General features: G+C 42.7%; 1 protein-coding gene across 5 annotated transcripts in view; it reads right to left on the reverse strand.

Moving 5' to 3' along the window:
• Positions 1–22,468, reverse strand: part of KDM4B (lysine demethylase 4B) — a 94,146-nt gene extending 71,678 nt beyond the window's left edge. For 3 of the 5 annotated variants that reach the window (XM_075038024.1, XM_075038023.1, XM_075038022.1), the window contains exons 1-5: positions 22,310–22,468; positions 8,268–8,424; positions 5,905–6,080; positions 4,940–5,054; positions 2,651–2,844 (exon numbers count right to left, since the gene is read on the reverse strand). In XM_075038024.1, the coding sequence (XP_074894125.1) occupies positions 2,651–2,844; positions 4,940–5,054; positions 5,905–6,080; positions 8,268–8,402 (620 nt within the window). In that variant the 5' untranslated portion in view covers positions 8,403–8,424; positions 22,310–22,468. Of the gene's footprint in view, positions 1–2,650; positions 2,845–3,179; positions 3,290–3,437; positions 3,611–4,939; positions 5,055–5,904; positions 6,081–8,267; positions 8,425–22,309 lie in introns of those variants that run through there. The other 2 variants (XR_012651937.1, XM_075038025.1) reach the window with 2 other exon arrangements.
• Between the last annotated feature and the right edge of the window lie 1,647 nt (positions 22,469–24,115).

The raw sequence follows: 24,115 nt of genomic DNA on the forward strand, positions 1-24,115 counted from the left end.
AATAAGGAAGAAATGACTTGGGCAAGTGGCATACTCTTGCCTTATGCTTAAGGGAACAGCAGGGAGGCCTGCCAAACCAGCAGTGGCATCCTGTCACAATACATCTAGTTTTGTCTTACACACTGTCTATATAAGAAAACTCCGTTGAACAGGAAAACGTTTTGCCCAAAACATGGTCTGTCCTCAAAATCTTCATTTTTCCCCAACTGTGTAAGGTTTACAAAACTAGTTACTATAAAAGAACTATACAAACACAGAATGGCTGGATGAAAATCCTCCCTTTTTAAGTGGGTAAAAGTACCTTTTTTTTTTTTTCCAAAACTAAACAAAACAACAAACCAAAAGCCAATCAGGTGCAGAGCACCTTCCTGCTTTGATTTTTTACCAGCAATGCCTGAGCTCCTTTACAAAACAATTTTATTATTTCTATTCTCTATTCCAATTATAAACAGTAGTGACTGAACTCTTCAACAACCAAAACCCCTCTTAGGGGAATATTAGGTGTTCCCCAGCATCTTCTCCAAATCCTCAGAAGATTAGACAGAAATAAAAGCTACCAAGAACTTCTAATCCAATGTTTGCCAGATACAATTTTCCATCTACAGTTTCCACCTCTTTCTGATACTCAACCTCTTCACACACACGCTACACAAAGGTGTTTCAGGTTTTACTGTCTAGAGGTTTGTTTTGTTTGTTTCTCTACTATGCAATCCGTATTTCCCACGGAAACAACAGCAAATATATGGACATAAGGAAAAACCACTGTTTAGTAAAGATGAGGCAACAGCTTCCTGTAATGAGTTTATCATCCTTATGATATACACTGTATGTGGATATCCCATATATCGTATCTACAATACTAAAAAAAAAAAAAAAAAAAAGAAAAACCACCCCAAAAAAACTCAAACCACCAAAAACTCCCCACCACCCCCAAAAAAACCCCAAACCGACATGAAACCAAACAATAGCATGAAGTTCCTAAGATGCATGCAAGAAGAAAAACAGTTTAGGTCAGCCTAAAAATACTTCACATACACTTCATTGAACATCTGTTCTCTAAATTTTGCTCATAGTGTAAGAGTTTGTGGAACAGCCTTTATTTTCATGCTGTAACTAGCTTCTCTTTTCAAGGTAATCTGTTGTTCTTTCTACTTTTTGAAAGCGATAACCCTCTATTCTGGGCTTGGAAAAAAAAAAGCAAGCAGAAAAGACAGATGAGGCAGAACTGATAAACATGCAGGCATGAAAGGAGCAGTCAGAGACAGCCACAATCGCATGACCCTAACGCAAACCTCAGGTCAGTTGTTCACATGGCTCTAAGAGTAGCCAGCTCTCAAGAGGACACTGGCTTTGCTGGTGGTCACTGGGCTGTATGGGCAAAGGAGAGGACAGGCTCCTCGCGTGCTGGTGGCACCACCTACTGGGGATCGGGACCGAAAAAAACCCACATTTGATGACCTGCTGCTGAAGAAAAAACTGACAGTATGTAAAATGAGAGACAGCATGTCACATTTCATTCCTAATCCAGAGATAGGTTTCTTCAGATCAAGCTTGTTTACAGACATTCTGAAAAATCCTTGTGCATCTGCCTGAAAGAGGGAGACTAAGAATCAGGTATGCTGGGGAGATTTTCTGACATGTTGGAAAGATTTTTAAAATTCACATTAAGACTATAGCTGAATGTTGCAGATTCAGTCCCTCCTTCCACTCCTTTTCAAGACTGTAAAAGAACACTATATCCATTCATTACAGCCTCTTTGCTGTTGGTAGCTTTTATATGCCCACGGGCACTAACAGCCTGGAGATACTTGGTGTCCCCGGGGACTCATATTGCAGAGATGGGAGGATTTTGTCTGCCACTGCCAGGGCACAATGACAGCAGCTTCACAGTGACATTTAAGCTCTAATTTGCACGAAAATGTCAATATTTATTAGTCACATCAAGATCTTCAGTAAAGCTCTTGCACATTGCTAAGTGTATCTGGCTATACTTTTAAATATGGGGCTTGAGAAAAAAGTAGACTGGTTCTTAGTAACATATTCTGGATTTCCTAACTTCTTCATTTCACCCTTATCTATTGATTATTTCTGTTTCTTCCAGTCTATGCATCAACAGCATTGAAAAATGCTTATCATTACCCTAACAATTGACTGTGAAAAAGTAACCCTTTGACCTACCTTGTCCCTGGAGTTGTAAGCATACTTACATATTTAAATAATGAAAATTTTAAAGTAACAGATGTTTCCTGCCTACAGCACAATACAAGAACAGTCTCTCACTACTAAAGTGCATCTAAAGCATCCACACATTCCCACCATCATTTGCTCTCCCACATAATGGGACTGCTCTCCTATGCATTAGTTTCCAAAAAGCCCCAAGTGCTGAAATCTGTTTTTACTTGTCATGTCAACAAGTCTCCCTAATTCTGCTACTTTTCCAGAAAGTTGGGAATTAGGCCTCCGAGCCAGTTAGCATGAAAGAAAGTAAAACTGCTTTCAAATGTAGAGTAGGAAAGGGGAAAAAAAAAAGGGAAGTGAGAGACTAAGAGGCCTGATGGAATTAGGTAGACCTGAAGAAAAGGGTATTGCAGTGGCCTTTAAGTGAGGGCAAAGGTTTGTAGCCACTGTCTATAGGTACTCTATCACTTACCAGGATTTTGGCTCCCCAAAATGCAAGTAGTTGATACTGTAGAGATCCATGTCCTCTGTATGCCAAGCAAATGTTGTCTTCCACATCCCAAAGTAGAGGTAGGGAGTGTTTACACCTTCTATGATAATGCCACACTCATGTTCCACCATGTCTAAGAGAGTGTTCAGATTGCCAATATTCCATTCTTCCACATCCTGTAATTCAAAAGAAATTTTTGTACTATAACTTATCAGGACTTGCTAAGCAGAACAACAGCCCACAGCTTCCTTTCAATGCCTTAAAATGTGGATATCCTAGTGTTATCTGCATTAATTTAATTCCACCTCCTTCCAGAAAGCTTACTTTCAGCGTTCATCAATAACCATGAAAAGGATGCATTACCACTACTTTGTGGCAAAGGGACTGATTACTAGCTTGTCATTAAATGCGTTCTCTGAAGAGGCACTTGTACTACATGATACTCTACCATTCAGTAAACCGTTCAACTAGTAAACATAAGATAAACTAAGGGTAAAATACACATCTGTCAATTACGTATTCCATCCAGACGTTCTTCACCTGATGAACACGTATCAGCTGATGAGAAACACTAGCCTTCAATGTGCCCAAAGTGGCAGAGGCCTCTACACCAGCTCCGTGCTTCAGATACAAGAACAGGGAAGACAGTTTTGTTGTTATCAATATTCAAACAGAAAGAGAATAAACAGAAGTTCTAAATCTGATAGTTGGTTCTCTCTACTTCAATTATGAAATAGAGAAGTCATAAAAACTGGTACAAATTTTTAACCTTGATATTGCCTGAAGAGTAATACAGTCTCCAAAAGGAAACAGTTTCCTTCACAGCCCTTGCATGCAAGTAACTGATAGGTATGCGAGCAATCCCAGCTTCATGCTGCTTGCTGGAGTAACTGCAAGACAGTGAAACTCAAGCTGCTCGATCTTGAAACTTTGTAAATCAACCTGAAAAAAAAAAAACAAAAAAAAACAAAAACAGGGGCAAGGGAGAAAGGGCTGAAGAATGGAAGCAGCTGAAAAGTGAGATGATGCAGAAGGAGAATGTTTTTCATGACTCACACCTCAATGCTTTCAACAATGTCAGTAACTGGACAATAGGAAATGCTCTTGAGGTGTGACTGGTAATTCAATTACTTCATTTCTGCTTATAGGAACTTGAAGGAAACAATGTATATTCAGTACATTGCAGACTTCTCCTAAAGCTTGCTTTTGTGTCTGGTTATGTCACCTTCCCTAATCATGCCATGGACAAGAATGTGATACTCTCATCAAAGCACTAAATACTATGGATAACTTGGAAATCTGTGGCTGTGAAGACCTCAGATATCTATGTTTATTCCAGTTAATTCCATATTATACCTTATTGATAATAAAAAGACACTTCTACATTAACATTCAGTTTATACTGCAGACAATCAGACAACACTCCAAAAAAGGGCCACTTTCCACTCAAAAGAAAACTACAGAGTAAGGGCACTGCTTTAGATTAGCTGCCTAAACAGAGCAAGAAGATGAGCAACCTTTATCAGTTACAGCAGAAGAAACCACAACAGAATTACTTTAGACATAGGATGCAACTTCACCAAGGAAAAGGTGAAATTTAAACAATTCGAATTGTAAAATAATTTAGCATGTAGGTGCATTTTATCCCACTACAGCTGTCTACAAAGAAAAAATCCAAATGCAAGTATTTTAGTTGTGTAAAGAATCAAAAAAAGTATTTTTGATGAAGCACCCCATTCCTTGAAATGCTGCTTGTCTCTAGCTCTCTACAGTGCTTCAGCAGAAATATATTTTAGTCCCTTAAAAAAAAACAAAAACAAAACCAAAAAACCAACACAAACAAAAATCAAACCCTAGCATTACAGAGATCAGGATCAGTAGCTTGCTTTTAATTTACCTGCACACCACCACATGTATCTTGGCACATCACTATGATACCAGTCCAGTTTTCTTTAACAACCTTTTCTGCAAGCTGTATAAAATTTTTGGCCACAGGCTTTGTAAGAACTCATTAAATCACTTTTTTCCCCTCATTTTTTCTAGTAAAACTAAGGTTTTCACAGCTTCCGTTGACTCTATTATCCTGAATCTCTGGGGAAGGTGGGAAGTTTAGTCACACTTTTGTAATGAGGGAAAAATAAAGATATTATTTGCTTTTTTTTTAAGGTTGCTGAATCAAATGAATTCTGAATTACTGTTCCTTAATAAGAAAAGAGCATTAAGAAAGTCAATAACCGTATTTAAAATAAATGAGAGGAGCATTTCACTTACTGCATCATATAGTGAGCCACTGATATCAGCCCCATAAATTGGCGAGACAAATGTGAGGTTCTTCCAGTACTTGCGCTCCAAGTCTTCAAAATCTTGATGGCGTGGAGTACAATACCTGATAAGAACATGGAAAAGATAAGGATGTAAGAAGTCCTAAGGAACACTAATCACAGACAGATAAACGACAGAGAAAAACCATGCATTTCAAAGTAGGCCCACTCAGGAGGTTACTGAAGGTGCATTTCATTTTTAATTCTACTCAGATTCATATAATCCACTGCCTTTTAAATCTTTCTACTCTTAGTGCATACTGACAAACGGGATGTGCACTCATGTGAAGCACCAGATCCCCATCCTAAGGATGCATGAGATGAAGTTATTACACAGGGAGCTGAAGGCAGGTAAAGCACTCATGTATATGCTGTGTTAGCAATATTTCAAAATCGATTGCATAATGTCAGTATTGGTCAAGTTAAAACCCAAGGTACTCCAGAGCTCCGGGAAAGTGATTCTGGAAAAAGGATGCAACTGCAGGTTGTTTCAGTTGGCTTGTCCCAGCTAACTGAAGTGGTCTGCAAAGTTCCCAGTCCCTTCGGAAGACACTCATGTTATTAGTATTAGCTCAGGCACTCCAAGATACTTTATTTCTACCTCGGCCATTAATACACCGAGAGCTCTTCTTTGAATCCCAAGCCATTCTTTTCAGGCAGATTCTTAGCCAAATACTGACTTTGAAGAATCTTTCTGTAACAACTCCCAGAAAAAGATCTAAGATATACCAAAAGCCACCAAGTTAGAAACTTGTTTGAGATTCTGGATGTAAGCTTTCAAGAAAAAGCTATTACCTCAAAAATGCTTCCTATTTAACAAGGCTACATTTTCTTTTCAGCTTGTTTCTAGAAAGAAAAGCTTTCTGCACAACTCCCCCATTCACAGTACAAGCGCATCACTTAACACCAACATACTTCTCGCTATTAGCCAGACGCCGGTATTCTCCCACAGTCATAGGTTTCTTCTGTATATTATACTGGGTGAATAACCCCGACTGTCCAGTAACCACCTGCTGAATAGGAGCTGGAATAACCATGTCATCAATGTCATCATAGGTTTTTCGGGGCTTCCATTCCTTGGGAGGAATCACCTGGAATTGGGAAGAAAAAAAAAAAAAAAAAGTAATGGAAAAAAAAAACCCACACCACACTACTTCATGTTCACAAAAGGCAAACACAACCTCTACTGAAGAGAAACTGTTGAAGTGGAAGGTATTTCATCCTGCTGCTGCAGGTTATCAGATAACAGCAGCATCTCAAATAACCAGCACATATGACAAGACACCTGTTCTGCATCTGCTGAAGTGCAGGACTAGCTGACATGGTTAGAGGGCTGATCGCCTGCCTGCTAGCAGTCCCATCAGTACAGTGTCACAGAAGATGGCCAGTGATGATAAGAAGATATATAGTTATACCAAGGAAATATGCTGCATGCCAGAAGGACTGCACATGCTTTCCCTCCATAACGGCATTCCTCTCTCACCTACCATTCCACAAAGCTGCATGAAGACTCCAGCCGTTCTATCAGTACGTTGCATCTCTCCAAGTCCATAACCTTTATAGTAGTGTAAACAACTATTCCATCTAGAAGACCACTCACATTAGGGTTTTCTTGAGGGGTGGGTTTTGCGGCTTTTTTTGTTTGGTTTGTTTGGAGGGTTTTTTTAACTAGGAAGACTCAAAATCCTGTTGCATTATTGCTGTTGATGTTTTTTGTATTTCTAGGTGACATATCAGGGACCAATTCCTTAAATGAAAAGGGGTAAGGGGTAGAGAAGAACAAAAGAAAAGCATGGGGAACACATCCAGAACTCTTTCCTCACTCTTGGAGGCTGTGCAGAAAGACTGCTGCAAAGCAGTGCCGAATCTGGAAAAGCTGTAATTTTAAACAGAAGAGCTGCCAGCAATTCTAGGCTCAAGATCAGAGAACAATCAGTAGGACATTCAGCGGGCATGTGGAATGAAAAAATAAAATATCTGCAATCTAATTTGGTGTAAGGATTAACCAAAAAAAGTTACAGGAACAGGAGGACAAGTTACTGATTTTTATGGGCATGGTTCCTCCAGGATATGATGAGCTCTACTTCCATTACAAGGTTCTGAACTGCAGTTGCAATAGAGACACACAAAAATTAACTTGAAATGCTCAAATTTAGTCCTACAAGTACAGTAATTTCTTCACAACATCTGGAATTCACCAACAACCTTTATTAAAATAATCTACCCTAGCAAACTCATGGAATGTAATTGCTAGTACACTTGAATGGACAAGGAAACATTTCACAGAGCTCTTTTTATCAATACCCAGCTCTATTTAGAACTGTAATAAAAATCGTAATTGACCTATGTTTTAGAAGAAATAAGAATTATTTCATGCCTAACAGCTTTATTTCTCTGCTGTGCTTTATTAAGTTCTGCTAAATACCATACGTAACAACTACCTTGTCAGAACAAATGATCTCCCTCAGCCTGTGGTGCAACACGACACAGCCACAGAAATACTCTTTCTAATCAATTAGTCCTGATTTTTTCCAAGCAGTTGTATGTCAAGTACTGAAATTTAGAAGTTCACATGAAGAGTTCCCATAACTTTTCATCAGTTTCAGTGTAAAGATACGGATGGGAAGGAAGCAGAAAGATGTTTTAGAGCTGCCTGGAGAGCTGCTTCCTAAAGCTCAAAAAGGCTTTCAGGTATTTTGGGAACCACACATGCATACAGGACATATCTACAGGTCTAGACTCAAGTCAGCATAAGGTGGTAGCCCAGAACATAAAAACGGCAAGAATAAAAAGTCTGCCCCCATTCACATAGATATGATTTAGACCCTCTCTCCCCCATCAAAACCTAAGCAGACCTCAAAAGCTTGATCCCTTACTCTATGCTCTGGGGGAGCTGAAAACCTCACGTCTCCAGCCCTTGAGGACCATGGCTACCACTATCTATATCCTCAGCAACAGAACCAGGATGTGGAAATACCCTTAACCCATCTTTGCAAGGGCTGGGAATGTCCTTGTTTTCCAGTTAGGGATCAGAAAAAGACATCCTCCAAATAAACATTTCTTTCACTCTTATGAAAGGCTTGTAACTCTTATGCCTTTCCTCTCTCGGTAAAACGAGACAGAGATTGCAAGCACAATTTTCAAAAACACACTCTGCTTGACTACATGAAAGCAAACTACTTCCGAGTGATAGAACTTCATAGACAGCTTACATAAAGCAGAGCCTCAGGAAGGCAGCCTTCAGGAAGCTTTCAACTATCTAAGCTAGGGCAACTCACCTTGGCAAGCCCTGCTCGGTGAGCTCCTTGCGATTCCATGTAAGCAATGTATTTCCCAAAGTCCCGAAATTCCTCAAGGGTGGGACGAAAGGTCATTATCTTACAGCCAGGGTTCTGCGGGTTTTCCGACCCCATATTTCTAGTTCGGCGGCAGCGCCTGAAGAGGGGAAACAAAAAGGAATAAAGAAAGAAGAGAGGCAGAAAAAAAAATACTGGTTAAAAACCTTTGTTTTCTTTCTAGTTGCTTTAATGAATTTCACAGAAAGGCATGGATATATTTTTCATTTCTCTCCCCTACTCCCCCAAGAAAGTATTTGTAAGTACTATCCTCTAACATGGATATGAAGAGCTTCTGACCAAAAATCCACTTAGTCTATTTGTTAGCAGGGCCCTAAGAAGGGTCAAGTATCAGGGAACTCCAGATACCAGTAACATCTGAGAGATCAGATAGGGCCTAAATATAGATCATAGACTTAACATCGCCCCCTCCATTCATCGTATGAAGTTGTATCTCATTAGAATGAGAGTCACGAACAACAAATTTCTCACCACCTTCAGCACCTATTTGGTGCGTATGTAGAACTAGCTGCCCCTTGTGCTTTATCCTTTTCTGTATCTATGTTCAATAACAAAAGCTTTGGCCAGTGTTCTTTTTTTTTCCCCCATGTGCTAGGCTACATTAAAAATTATAAAATTAGGGTTTTTAAACTGTAACTTCATGACACTTTGTATTTGCGATGTACATAAGACAAAAAAAGTGTCAGACAATTCTTAAAAGAAATGTAGTGCACGATTTCAAAACATCTTTCAAAGTGAAAAGCAAAATTGCTCAATTTACTTCCAAATTTGCAGGGGATAAAAAAAACCAAAGCAATTCAGGACAAAAATCACAATTTTTAAAATGAACCTTTGTAAGGCTATGCTGGAAACTTATAAAGGCAAACAAAAAGCCCTAACGGCATTTCAGTTGCAAATATAACTATGAAAATACTCTCTACGTCAGAAAAGCAGCTACAGCACATACAATATGCTCAAGCTATCACGAGAGGGCAGTACGGGGCTTTTAAGGAATAAAAGCTGCAGCAACACTATGTCAAATGTGACTGCTAAATCACATGCAAAGTATGTTTGGATTTAAATTGATTTCAAACTAGCCAAGAAGTCTTCCAGATGCTACTAAAAGTACTCTTTGTGTTCAGAAAAACAAAACAAAACAGACAAATGCTGCTATATTAGTGTTTTAATCAGTGAGCATAGCACAAAACTCACACTTCTCCAAAGAGACAGCAGATACTCTCACCTGCCTCCCACAATTAAAAACATCACACACTAATTTGGACAGACTCAACACCCAGCTCACGCAGGGCACAAAGGTTTCCTTTACAATTTTAAACGGATAAAACTTTTTTTTTCATTTCAAATGCAAATGAACAGTTTTGACTTGAAATTCTAGAAAACAGAAACTTTTAGAATTTTTCAGAGTAACTTTTATGTAAAATTTGTTTCAAAACAATGGTCTGCGAGTCTAAGCCCTTCCCCAATGCAGTCTTTAAAGGAATTTCATGCATAAAATCGCAGCCTCTCATAGGCTCATCCTATCCTCTAGCATCTGCCTGGTGCCTCCTCAACCACAGCATTCCTGCACCCCTAAACTAAAGGCGATGTCAGAAAAGCTCTTCCCAAGCCAGCAGCCAGAGATGTAAGGCATACTCCATAAAAAAAAAAAAATCAAACTATAATCATAGAATCATAGAATGGTTTGGGTTGGAAAGGACCTTAAAGATCATCTAGTTCCAACCCCCCTGCCACGGGCAGGGACACCTTCCACTAGACCAGGATGCTCAAACCCCCATCCAACCTGGCCTTGAACACTGCCAGGGATGGGGCATCCACAACTTCACTAAGCAACTTCTTTCAGTGCCTCACCACCCTCATAGTGAAGAATTTCTTCCTTATAACTAATCTAAATTTACCCTCTTTCAGTTTAAAGCCATTACCCCTTGTTCTGTCACTACATGCCCACGTAAAAAGTCTCTCTCTGGCTTTCTTGTAGGCCCCTTTAGGTACTGGAAGGCTGCTAGAAGGTCTCCCCGGAGCCTTCTCTTCTCCAGGCTGAACAACCCCAACTGTCTCAGCCCGTCTTCACAGAAGAGGTGCTCCAGCCCTCTGATCATCTTCATGGCCCTCTTCTAGACTCGATCCAACAGGTCCATGTCCTTCTTATGTTGGGGGCCCCAGAGCTGGACACAGCAATGCAGGTAGGGTCTCATGAGAGCAGAGGGGGAGAATCACCTCCCTCAACCCCCAATATTGCACAATATCCCAGAGCAAAACCAACGGATGAAAAAGATACTGTTCCACTCCCTTCACCCCAACAGATACTGCTAACAAACTGCATTTCCAACAGAAATTGTCACACTCTTGAAACAAAAAGGCCCTTTAACCAACTCCTTCCACCTTCAGGGTGGCCCTGCCCAAAGATATTTCCAACCTTGCCATACAGAAAAAAAATTGCTACGTTTCAGGGTCAACATTTTAAGATACTTGATCCATACCCGCAAGAACAATTTACTACACAAATGTTTTGCAGAAATACCAAAAAAAGGAAAGAGTATCTCCCATCCCTGAGATGAACCACAGGAGCTGATAAGCTCTGAGCATCCATCTACCAGAGGTTTCCTCCAAACTACTGAAGAAAAACACTGTTCACCAGGAAAATATAGCTGATCCTGGTGAAGAGTCAAATAAAAAGAAAACTGACTGTCGGAGAAGTGGGACACAGACAGAAACCATCCCCAAACTTCTACTCCAATGCGATCTCACTGAGAATACTTCTGCTATTTTTAAACTGGTTCTAGAAATGCCACGAAAGTTCACCCGAGCGGGAAGCACCAAGTCAGGCTCTGCAGCAGCACTGCGCACCACCGGCTGGTTAGGAGTATCTGGCTCAGGGAAAGGAACTTGAATTCCATCCTGAGGAGGATCCATGCCAGCACCATCTGCTCCAGGGATGCCTTCCCAGTATTTTCAACTTTACCCACAACCTGGGGAGGGAGGGGGGGAATAGTCAAAGCCAGGTTTTATCCCATCTTTTCCTCAAGATAATCTCCAGCAATTCCAATTTTTATTCAATTAACTGGGAGCAAATAGTCAAAATACATGCTCCAACAAAGGGGGGGGGGGGGTGTCAAAAACTACTTCATACAAAGCTTAATCAATTAATTAAAGGGTCTATCTGCCTCAATACAAACAATGTCACTCAGCACTCTGGAACTCTGTAGTGCAGAGGCAGCAAAGCACAACAGATTTTTCCATGTGTAATCCCATCTCTTTATTCTAAGGAACATCTTAACACCTACCCTAGATAGTGTTTGCTGCAATGTATGTTCATCTAACTAAACTAATTAATCTATTACAAAAAAATAGCCACAGAGCACATGGGAAGGGAGAATCAGTTCAACTGCTTCAGTTAGAGAAGCGTCCAAAGCCCCTGCCTGTACGTGCTTCCCCCCACCAGCCCCAAGGCGCTCAAAACACTCAAGCCACAGAGAAGGCTTTGGGAGAAAATTATTTCTTTCTTAACTACTTTGCACATAGCAGCACTAATGTATTTTGGATAAATAGTGGCAGTATTTACTGTTACCTCCTTCCCAGCTACCGGTATCACAGAGGACAAGAGGCCAAGGCAGCTGGACAAGCCCAGGGCTGCGACAGGAACCCAGCCACCCTGCAGCTTCCTTATGGGATTTTCAGGAGACAGCCTCAATGAAAGTGCTGTAATAAGCTCACCAGCATCACTGAGGAAGATTTCACAGCAGAATCTGACTATTCTGAGAACACTGAAAGCATTTTTCATTCACGGCTCTGCCGTGCAGCAGGGTGGATGGTGACGATGTGAACAAACTCTTCTCTCTTCACTATTAATACTGAAAACGATGATTTTGCAGAAAGAGTCTAAGCCCCCTATTAGATCCTGAAAAGAACTATTAAGATATTTTTCTCAGCTGGGTGCATTCTGTTTCTTTGTAAGAGAGAGTAACAACCTGAAATATTAAGAAAACCTTCTAATTTGCAACCACGATAAAGAAAAGCTAAAACTTGTCTTCAGAGGGATGATCTCTGTGGCCACAAAGAGACGAGTTTTTAATTTCTGTGACTTTTACATGAGACTTTTCCCTCTAAAATTATGTGAGCCAAGACACTTTTGCGACTGAAATGCTACACCTGTTGATTGAAACCTTTGTACAGTAGAGAAAAAGCCCAAGAAATCCAGCTGAGTTCAACAACTTGTGCTTGCTAAAGGATTTGCAGGACAGGGAATCCTTCCTCCAGGGAAAGGCTTGGGACTTTCCGGTAGTTCCCTGCTGTTCCCCCACTATTGATCTCAGAGGAGTGGATAATGCCAACTCATTCTCCTCCGATTTTGAGTCAGGGGGTAACTTTGACTAAAGGTAGTGACTATTAGTAGAAACAAACCTAGCTGTAGGCACCAGCACTGGAGCGAAATACTGTGCCTACACACAGGGCACACGTCTGCAAGCGTAAAGCAAACCAGTCCTGCTGGTTTGCTATAAACCCTCCATTATCAATCCGGATTTGAACAGTAAAAATACAGAAGAATTTATGACAGAGGACTTGCTTTGCTTATACAGCAACACTAGAACACCATCTTTAATCTTGCTAAACAAACTTAATATGCTCTCTGGGATTATCAGTTTCTTTGATAAACCAGAAAGCATATACCTTCGGAGCCCTTGAAAAAAAGGCACCAGGTCTAAAGCTAAACTTCTACCCAAGTGACATATGCCCTGCTACCATATACAACTGGCAAAAATACTTTTGAACAATTTGCTGTCTCTCCAAAGGTGCAGTTTTCCACCATCAACCCCCCAAAACCTCTTACTGGCTTTTTGCCAAAGGCCTTGAAACCACACAACCAAAATTCAAAAAGATGAAGGAGAAGGCCCTTTAGAACATATGCCTACAGCAAAAAAAGGAGAAAGTAGGCGTTCAAAATCTGGTAGACAAAACCATGGTATGCATGCCGCAGGCAGCAAAAATAACTTCGTGAAAAGAGGATACATAGCATCCACAGTGACTCCACAAGATTTCACTTGGGTTGGGTTGGGTTGGGTTGGAAGGGGCTGAAAAGACACAGGGAAATATCCTCCCGAGCGGACCCTGCAACCTGCTGCCAACTCAGAGCAGAAAATATACACATTAGCCTGACTGCACTGGTGGTGGGCACATACGCTGGCACCAGTGTCACACCCTGCTGAAGAAAAAAGAACCACAGCCATCAAAATTTCACAGAATAAACAAAGTGCTGGCCGCAGTTTGAAGCGAGAGGAAATTTCACAGCAGTACCAACTTGGACAGCTACTGAGCTCCCATCCATGGCCATTTGTTCTTCTCCTGTGCCAAATATGATGATTTGTGGTGCCACAGTGCAAAACGATCAGGGACCTGACTGGTTACATGGCTGTGCTTTAAAATAAGCACGTAGTTGCAGGGGTAGGACTTTTATAGCAATAGGGAAAAGCCACCATCTCAAACCACAGCCTCATCACACGACAAAGAGTTTCAAATGTCTGCAACAGTTATAGGAAAAGTCTTAGTGGATTAAACTTTTCTAGAAAGCACACTTATAACAATGTCTCCTCCTACAACGTAAGTCTCTCTTCCCCAAACAGAAGAGCTTATCTCCTACATAAACTGGAGTTTGTACACACCTAAAAATGGATTGAGGGTTACTGGTGCTCTTCAGTCAAATTGCCCTTTTATTACAGAACACTCAACCTACTAACTCTTAATCTAATCAATGCAGACAACAAACAGCACTGCACTTTTAACACCAGTAAAACTGCTGTTAGCAGTTCAGAAAATTAAGTTCCACAGCTCATTACACTACCTAAGGACAGTGAATTACACACCCTTGCAGGAGACCATCTAAGGACAATGCATGCCAAACCCAGGCAGGAAAGTGTAATAAGTCCCAGATACCGAGGAGGAAAAAAGAGGAGATATAATGAGAAGATCTAAATGAGGCACATCTAAATAGCTTAGATAATTGAAGACATAAAGATGACGTCATATCCAGCACAAAGCACAAAAATCATTAATATATAACAAATTATTCATTTAAATGCTGAAAACATAGCAGCTAACTCTTGGGGAAGAAATTCTCTGAGTGCATTCTACTCCTGAGCGGAGGAAGCTGCTACCAGGCAAATAATTTACTGTTTTAATACTTTAGAAAGTTAGAGAGAGATGCTGTACCTTAAGGTTTTTAAATCATAACAACAAAATCTTAAAACCTCCCTTGCCCTCCATTTTTCATTATAACCCTCTGGATGTGACAGAGCACAATCAAAGCCTGGCAGCACTGCATAACACCACGGGAAACCGAGTATCAATGGCAACAAATTCTCTAATCTTGTTTCAACACCCAAATTGTTCAACCTTCTGTCTTCTTGCCCTGCCTGGCAATTTCCCTTGAAAACTTCTATCTATTGATTCAAATACATCTGCTAAGTCTCCCCTGCCCTTTCAACAGTAACTAGAAAAAGAGAGGTTCAACTCATCCTAGGATTCCTCACCCTAGGGCAGGCTGGACAGCATTTTAAGATTTCCTCATTACCTGGCCATGGTCCCCACCAGCCAAGACGTGTCCTACTTCACCACCCCTGAGAAGCAAACTACTGTGGTGGCAACCACCATGCCCTCTCTGGAAAGTCCTGCGGAATGTTTGACACCCGGGAAATCCATCCTTACCTCATCGCTTACCTCACAGCTGCCCCTAGGCCCAGACCTCTGAGACCCCCGTGTTTCAAGGGAGGCATCACTCACTGTTTTCCCTGCAGGCCTGGGCAATACCTTAAAACAATTGCCAGTGCTTGGAAAACCAAAAAACTGAACAAAGGAGTTAAACTTGGTCATTTAGCTCATTGTCCTCAATTAAACTGTCAATCACGTTGGGTTTATGCCCATTCTCAGGGAGATGAGGCCAAGTCAGGCATTGATGGAGTGTGGGAGGAGGCAGAGCAACCTGCATAACACACACTGTTCTCAGCAAAAACAAAAACATATTGGACAGACCTAATCAGACAGCCAAGGGGCATCACAAAAAAATCAGGATCCACAGCCTTTTTGCAGGTTTTTTTGCCCTTCCTCTGATCTTTGCTCTCAGAAATGCTTATGAGGGAACTTCTGCCTCAGGGACCACCACATCCCCAGGCTCGGACCTGCAGCTGGGCTTGGGCTGCAGGCTCCCTTCAGGATTAATAAATAGGAAAGCTTGCCCAAGTCTACTTCAAGTCCCTGGCAAACTTGAAATGAAAATAAGTTTAATCTGAAGGAAAAAAAATAACCTGCTCCTCAACTGAAAATACTGTAAAGTTACAAAATTAAACGAAAAATAACAAAACACAGATTTTAAGTGTGCCTGAATTAACTTCTGACTCGCTTAGCATCTCTGAGGCATTTCACATACAACAAGGTAAGAACCATGTTCATGGAAGTATTCTTTAAATTCACTCTTAACTCATTATTTGACTACTAAGTACTGCACACAAATATTAATGGAAACCTCATGTGTTTATTTGAAATGGCATTTTTTTGATGAATTAGGCTGGAACATAGAGGGCAGATTCTTCTACTTCCTTTCTCAGTAAGCCAACTAATTATACCTAAACTTACATCTAGATTCTCACGGATCAGGCACGATCGAAAGTTTCTTAGCAGAACAAAAGAGAAACTTTTGCAAAACTTCAAGACTGTATACAAAATAGGCAATTATATATCACTAGTTTTAGAGAAGAGTTATGTGTTGCAAGCATAGCTGAGACAACTTTCCTTTCTTCCCCTTTATTCCTGAGAATCAGATTACAGCATTACAGACAAAGAGAGTGTAAATTTGTAAGTCTGCAGTTCGTTGTGGTGTTGCTCAGCCCAGTTTTAAATGACTAAGATTACAGCAAGAATTTTAAACAGCTTTTCCTCAGAATCATTTATATATTCAATTCATTAGATTTTTAACCTCCAAAATTGCTCTGAGTTTTGTATATACTTCATAAGGTCTAACTAAACATAACAGAGGAAAGATTTGAGAATCAGGAACAGAAAGACAACATTCCCATACAGGCACGGTGAGTACACACCAGCCGAGTGGATGAAGATCTACAGTGCTTGGGATTTGACAAATCAGAGTATCTTCTATTTAATTTTACACTCCACAAGGCTTCTCCAGAATTCCAGATTCTCCTGTACTTGAAATCAAGCAGCATACGTAGCTCATTAAAGTAAAATAAAATTTTCCCTCAAAACATCCTCTTAGCTATGTAAGTGTACAGTTACTCATACATTTCTTCGAACTGCAGCAAAATTATTTAGTCACAAATAGCATTTAAAAGTAGAAACAGTGTTTAGATTTAAGAGCAATAAATCTGTAAGAAATTAAAACAGTTCATTATTGCCTGAAGCAAGGTAGTCAACAGCCTTCTGTAATGTTTATTTCTGACTAAATTCAGAATCAGTACCCAACTGCCTCTCAAATTCACTGTTTTACTGAATATGCAAGATAAACTCATACTAAAAAACACACAAATCAGCATACCACTACTGAGACAGACTCTATAACCAGGCATCCTGTGAACTTGTTTACTGCGTGACACAATAATAGTTATCTTTGCTGTCTTTCATTATCTTCATTATAATTACTGCAATGATATGGAAGTATTGGAAAAAAGCAGAAAGAAAAAAAAAGAAGCTGGAAAGAAAAAAAAGAACCTGGACTGGTTCTTCTCAACAGCTCTGCTGTGACTTTGGATCTTTGATGTCAGGTACACAAAACTAATTTGGGTTCACTTTGCTAGAACATGAAAAACAGCATTTACGAGCTCACCATTTCAAACTGCAAGACCACAGTGAAAGGAGAACCTCCTGCCCAGACCTGGAGCAACTGAGGTAAAAAAGCTACCTCTTTTTTATGTATTCCTGTTCAGTCTGAACAAGAATTCAAAGTCCTAATGCATGACACTTGAATTCAATGCAGCAGTGCTGCAAACCTCAAAATATTGTAAAGTAACCCATAGTCTATTATTCTTACCAGAAATTGTATGCATTTCAGAAAACTTGATTAATGCACCACTTTGCACAAAAAGGTAATTCCTATATCAGATTAATACCTTAATGAGGACTAATTCCCAACAGTCTTCCTTCAGCAAACCTGCCAGAACTACAAGCCTGCAGCAATGTTCTCAGTAACTTGCTCAACTTCTCTAGGTTGCTTCAGATTTTTGTAAGACAGAACTTCAACAAACATGATTGTTTAAGTGCTTTTGACTATTTTGCCAATGTAAAATCAAAATCTTGGTTGCATTTTTTGCACAAGGTGCTTTAGGTCCTGCCTAGAGTGGGTGTGACACACTGACCCAGATTCCAGGCTTAAGAGCAGCTGCATTGCCAGAAAATTATGTACTCGGGAAGCGACTGAGCAAGAGGCAAAGCCAGCAGGCGGAAGAACGGGACCAAGAAGCATAACACAGTTCATACAGCTCCAAAAGCGCACTTGAGCAGGCGTATCTGCCCTCAGCCGTACCTGTAAACAACTTAAACTCCTCACCTTCACAGAGAGGAGTGGGGGGAACCCCACAGTCTTCTACTGGGCATTTCATATCTCATTTCATACCCATTTCACACTTCTTAACCAAAATTGCAACTGAAAGGAGTGAGAATTTAAAACCTAAATTAAAGCAAAACCTAGGAGAAAACCAAGGTAGCTTCACAACAGCTTCAAGGTAACATTAGACAATTTTAACCTCTCGCAGCTCAATTTTATCTGGTTCGTCTCTCTGGAAGCTACAGCTCCAAACCTTAACACATACGTCACAGCCAAAGCTGCACTGCTTGTTTTGCCAACACAGAACTGAGAACAAATATGGTAAACTTCATACAAACTTCTTATCTACAACAAAAAAATAAACACAGAGGCTCACCAAAATCCTTCCCACTACTCTGAATGCGTATTGGAAATTGTAAAGGAGTATCAGACCACCTCAGGAAATCATCTTAACACACCACCAACTTCCAACACTGTCTTCTTCGGCCATATTCAAATACAGTATTTTTATCACATAGGTTTAGGAAACAAAAGAACAAGCCTATATTTTCCATGAAATTGGCAACTTTTGCTTTTTTCATGAGCCTTCTGAAACACCAAAGTAAAAAAAAAAAGTTGCAGGTCATTTTTGCCATGACTGAGGCACACACAGACTAAGTAAGGATCCTATACTACACAAAAATATTACAAAAGAATACAAATATGTTCCCCTGTGTCAGCATCCATCCAGTAAGAACATAATTGAGGAACTGCTTAATTTACAAAAGAGAATAATTTACTCCATGAAAATACAAATAAAAGTAAGTACCTTAATTAAGCCACGGTAATAAGTGACTATATAGATAAGCTGTGACAAGACAGAACATTTGGTCCAAAACAAAGATTGAAAAAAAAAAAACAACTTACTAAGCAATGATCAGTTTACCGAAAAATACAGAAAATGGAAGAACACCTTTCTCATCCCACAATGATTTTATACTGAGAACAATACCACAACATTAATATCACTAGACCTATGTACAAGGACAAGGTTTCTGCCAATATTTTGCAGTACTCAAGGATTTCAGTTTGCTAATGCATCAAATGGACAAACCATCTTTTGATTCTTAAATGGATGACAAATAATTACTTCAAACAGTGCCTTGCACAGCCACAGAGAATCCTGATGGCATCCCAATATATTAAGCAAATCCCTCACTTGCACTGACATATTTAGCTGTCATCCATCTTTGATATTAACAGATGCTATATTGCAAGTAAAGCTGCATATAGCACAAGCACACAACAAACGGACAGACAGTAACAAGCGTTGAAAATCCTTTTCAACAGCACATGGTAAAACACTAAAAAGCGAGTCAGAAAGGCTGGAAAATTCACCAGTCTGCAGTTCTTCTATATTGCCTAGAACTAATTAAAAGGAAATAAAGTTCCTAATTCTTATGACTGCAGAGAGATTTTCATAACACGTTAACTGATGCATGGTTGTCTCAGCCTGCAGCAAGACAGAGCTATTATTTCTACTTACATGTGAACTTCCCTATTCATTGAAATTAGATGTAAACTTTGAAAGCTAATTACAGCTACTGGAATGCCAACACATTGTTTATTGTATTACAGCTGGACATCCTAGTAGAAATAAGAATACATAACTCTTGATAAATGTACAGAAGAACCCCATATAGCTAACGTGCTTATCCAGCACGTCTGGACAAACTGGTTTTCCCAACTCATATAAAATTTCTTGAGACCTCTTACATGGAAAGAGTTCTAAGTTTTCAGAAGTTGCCAATATTTTTGATAATTTAAAACGCCTACTGCCTGCAGATCCGTAAAACAATCACTCTACATTATCTGTTAAATGACAGGAGTTGATGGTACCACTAGAAATAGTTTTCACTTCATTTTGCTCCAACAGTTCAATGTAACAGGGGGGTAAGTAGTTCTGAGTACCGTATTTGCCTCAGACCAATAACCAGCATTATCTACAGGAAATAGGTGGGATTCTCCCTGAAAGCGTATTTTGCTGTCAACTTCTCATCAAAAGCCAATTAAACCTCTTTCATATGTAAGATCTTACTTATAAAAGCCCATGTCCACCCTAAAGTCAAACTTTAAATGTCAAACCTGTGTACTTTGTTCTTTTGCCCATGTGTTCCAACTTACTGAAAAAACTAACTTCTTTTATATAAGATCATATATATTCTGGACCCACTGGATTGGTTAAGGAAATTATCTCTTTTCAAGGAGCAAAAAAAGGAGAAAGAATACTACATTACTGAGTGCTGGCCAGCATTTTCCTGTCAAAAGATGTTTCACTGAGTGTCTTCTATGGGAACAGTAGCTCTGTAACTAGGAGTCAAGTATATCCACCTACATATACTTTGCATAGGAGTAACTCCTACCACTAATGAGAAAGAAACGGCTGTCGATTCCTTTTGGCACTGGAGGAGTCAGTCTACCCACCTCAACTTCTTTCACTTATTACAGGGGAACCTAAAAATTACGAACTTGCTGTCAAAAAGTAATTACCCTCTACGTACTCCAACAGTTATTTTATGTAATTGCTGAAATGTAACTGTAAGTTTTAAATTCTAGTCTTTATGATTTCTAGTGATTACATGAATTTTAACAGAACAGGAAAAGGAAACAGAACAGAAAAAAAGGAAAAGTTCGTAAGAAAGAAGTGACTTATTGTGTGCAAAAGGGGAAAAAAAAAACCTATTAGGTTTCTGATGAACAGTTCCTTAAAATTAACTCCTTTTGGTTAAAAGAAACTTAGCTTTGAAAGGGTCAAGCTTGATATAACAGAATAATATATTTACACTGCCCCAGCACAAAGACAACCGAGCCACACAGCAAAACTCCAACGTTCTAGGCCTTATCAGCAACACAAAACCAGTCTGTGCCCCTGAACAGCACCCGTTCTCTACAGCGGCTTTTATAAAAAAAAGTGTAAAAGTTAACGTGTCTAAAACTAAATCTGTGACTTCAACCCTTTAAAACAAAGGGGTCCAAAACAGTTCTTTCTGCAATATACCTAGGCCCTACACAGCTATATATACCATCTTCGAGAACAAGAATCAAAGCCAGCTTTAAAGGAAAGCCAAGTTCCACCTTTAGATGAAGGGTTTCCTGAATAGTTTCCCCTTCCACCACGTACTACAACCTAAAAGAGCCTAATACATCTTCTATTTATTTCTTTTAAAAAAAAGGGCAAACTGAGCAGCTAAAACCCAGGGCAAGTCACCAAAGCGTGACCGGACAAACAATTTCTGCAGACCACAACCGTTTCAGAGCCGGTCGTCTCACTTTCTCACCCTGCAACGTTTGTGCTCAAGGCTGTGCAAGGGGCGAGAGGAAGGACCTCTGCATATAACCACGGGTGTTTCTGTGCACGACAGGCTTATCATTAAAAAAAAAAAAAAAAAAAAAAAAAAAAGAAAGAAAGAAAGAAAAAAGCTCTGACAGTCTCTGGAGGGGAAAAAAAAAAAAAAAGAGAGAGAGAATAAAAAAATAAAAACCCCATGCCGGTTCCCTCAGCCCCGGGCCCACCGTCAGATCAAACCCGGGACCCCCAGACCCATCGGGGCAGCGTCGAGTCGCCAACATCTCCCTTCACCCGGTGGAACCCCTGCTGCCGATCGCCGACCGGTCCATTACATCGCACAAATCAACCCCCCCCCCTCCTATCGCGACTAACAACCGCCGCCGCGCATCCCCGGGCCGAAACGGCGCCCGCTACCGGTACCCCCGGTACGGGGGTGGGGTGTAAGGGACCACCCGGACAACCCCCCCCCCCAAAAAAAAAAATCCTGCGTTGAAACACCGCGCCCAGACGCGGAGCCTTCCGCGGACAGCGGGCCTGGGCCCGAGGTACCGGGGGAGGGTGTGAGGCGGGGGTGCGGATACGGGGGCGGTGAGGGAGGGGGGGGGCTCCAACCGCGCCGCCCCGAGACAAAGCGGGCGGCGGGGCCGCGAGGAGCGGGCCGCGACGGGCCCGGCCAGGCCCCTGGCCGTACAGGCCGGGTTCCCCCCCACCTCTCCACACACACACCTCCGCCAGGGCCGGGGCCCGGCGGCGGCCGAGGGCCGGGACGCGAGGAGGAGGAGGAGGAGGAGGAGGAGGAGGAGGAGGACCGGCCGGCGGAGGGAGGGAGGGAGGCGCGGCGGGCCGCCGTCCGGAAGCGAGACGCAAAGCCGGGGCCCGTCGCTGAGGAGAAGCTGTGGGGAAGGGGCTCGGCCTGAGGAAGGGAGAAAGATCGGCGGGAGAGAACCCGGGGTTGAAGGGGGGGGGGGTAGCGCCGAGCTGCGGGGGGCTCCGGCGCCGCGGTCCCGGGGGTGGAGCCGCAGGCGGCGGCAGGCCCCCGCGGGGAGGGAGGGAGGGAGGGAGAAAGAGAGAAGCAAGCGCCGGTCGCCCCCGTACCTGAGCCCGCGGGCGGTCCCCGGCGGTGGCGGCGGCTGCTGCTGCGGCGGCTGCTGCGGCGGCGGCCCCGGGCTGCCCGTCAGCGGAGCGCCGAGCGGGCCGGCGCGGGGGGCAGAGCGGAAGGGGGGCGGTGAGGAGAGCGCAGCACCCCGCGGCCAGCACCTGCCGCCCGCCTCCTCGCCCCGCTCGTTGGCTGAGGCCGGCACCGCCTTCGCAGCGATTGGGCGCATCGCCGATGAGAGGCGGCGGACGCTGCCCATAGCGGAGCCGGTCACCGAACAACAAGACGAGCGCTTCTGTTGATTGGAGAGTTGAGCTGGGTAACGGCCCGCCTATCAGTAGGCGGGGCAGCCGGTCGCTCTCACGTCGCTCAGTCGCTTTCCGCCAATAGAACGCCGCCGTTGGGAGACGGCGGCTCGCCCTCAGCTGCTATTGGGCGAGAGACGGGGAAGGCGGGCTTCGATAGGCGGTGCGGGCTGCCCGTCAGCGGCTCACGGCTCTGCGCCCCGGCGGGGGCGCGGGGCGGTGAGTACGTGAGGAGCCGCACAGCAGCGCGAAGAGGCGGGGGGGGGGGGGGGGGCTGCGGCCGCCCTGCGCCAATGGGGCGGGAAGGGACCGCCCCCCCCCCGCGGCCTGTGGCGGCCTCATGGCGGCCGGGCAGGTGGGCGAGGGGTCCGGCGAGGCCGGAGGAGGCTCGTCGTTAACCTTCCCCTGCTCCCCCAGCCCATCCCCTACCCGCCTGGGCTGGTCCCCAGGGCCATGGCGTCGCAGGGTGAGGAGAGGCGGGGGGGGGGGTTTACCCTGAGGTAAACCCACACAGGCCCGAGCTGCACCTTGTCCGCGGTTGTGGTCGTCAGGGCTGCTGCCAGTCAGGCTCCCCCTGAGGAAAGCCTGGAGCGGGGTTAGCACAAAGGTGTTAAAGATGGCCCACGGTACGTTTCACGGCAAGGTAGTCCCATCGGCATCAATGGCCGGCAAGGCTGCGTGTGGTAAACTTGGGGTTTGCTCCACAAGCTCCGCGCAGAGGGCAGAGCTCGGAGCCCAGCCCCACACCTCCCCTCATGCTTGAAGGGGGGAGCAGGCCCAGAGGGACCCAAGAAACCACAGCACCTGATAAGTGAGGGGAACATAAAAATACGAGATCAGGCATTAGCTGTAAGACGCTCTAGCGCTCACAGTATTTGGGTGGTAGTTTTTAGGTTCCTTGTAGACCCCAGTACCTGGAGGTTCTTAAAAAAGTTAACCATCAGCTACTGGCAGTGCACGGAATCCTCCTCTTCCCACCAGTTCATTTTTTAAGTCTACGCTTCCTTCCAGTTTCCCCCACAGAAGATAGAGCAGTACCACGCAACTATGGCAAACAAATTTCGGACAGAGTGTGGGGGACATGCTCCTGCCAGGGGACCTAACTCGGCTGCAGTTTCCCCCTTCTCCTGCCAAGGCTGCAGGGATGCCACAAGTGTGGTGAGTACCTGTACCCCTGTCTCCAGCAGTCACCATCACCACACAACAGATAACGCTTTCCAAAGCAGCTGCAATTACAGGACCATGGAAGCCTGCCAAGACGAAGAACGATCAGGGGCATTTTTTAATTTGTGCTCAATTAAACTGTGCAGACCATAGATTCTGTACACTTGCTGGGAAGCGAGATGGGAATTCCCAAAATAGAAGAAAGATCCTTGCGTTTTTGTTTTGGGGTTTTTTGTTGTGGTTTTTTTGGGGGTGTTTTTTTTGTTTTTTGTTTTTTTTTTTTAACAACAGTGTTATTCTTGCTTCCCGATTCCTTATCCACAAAACACTTGTTTT

The sequence above is a fragment of the Buteo buteo genome, chromosome 10 (genome assembly GCF_964188355.1).
Source record: "Buteo buteo chromosome 10, bButBut1.hap1.1, whole genome shotgun sequence".
NCBI classification, from domain to species: Eukaryota; Metazoa; Chordata; class Aves; order Accipitriformes; family Accipitridae; genus Buteo; species Buteo buteo.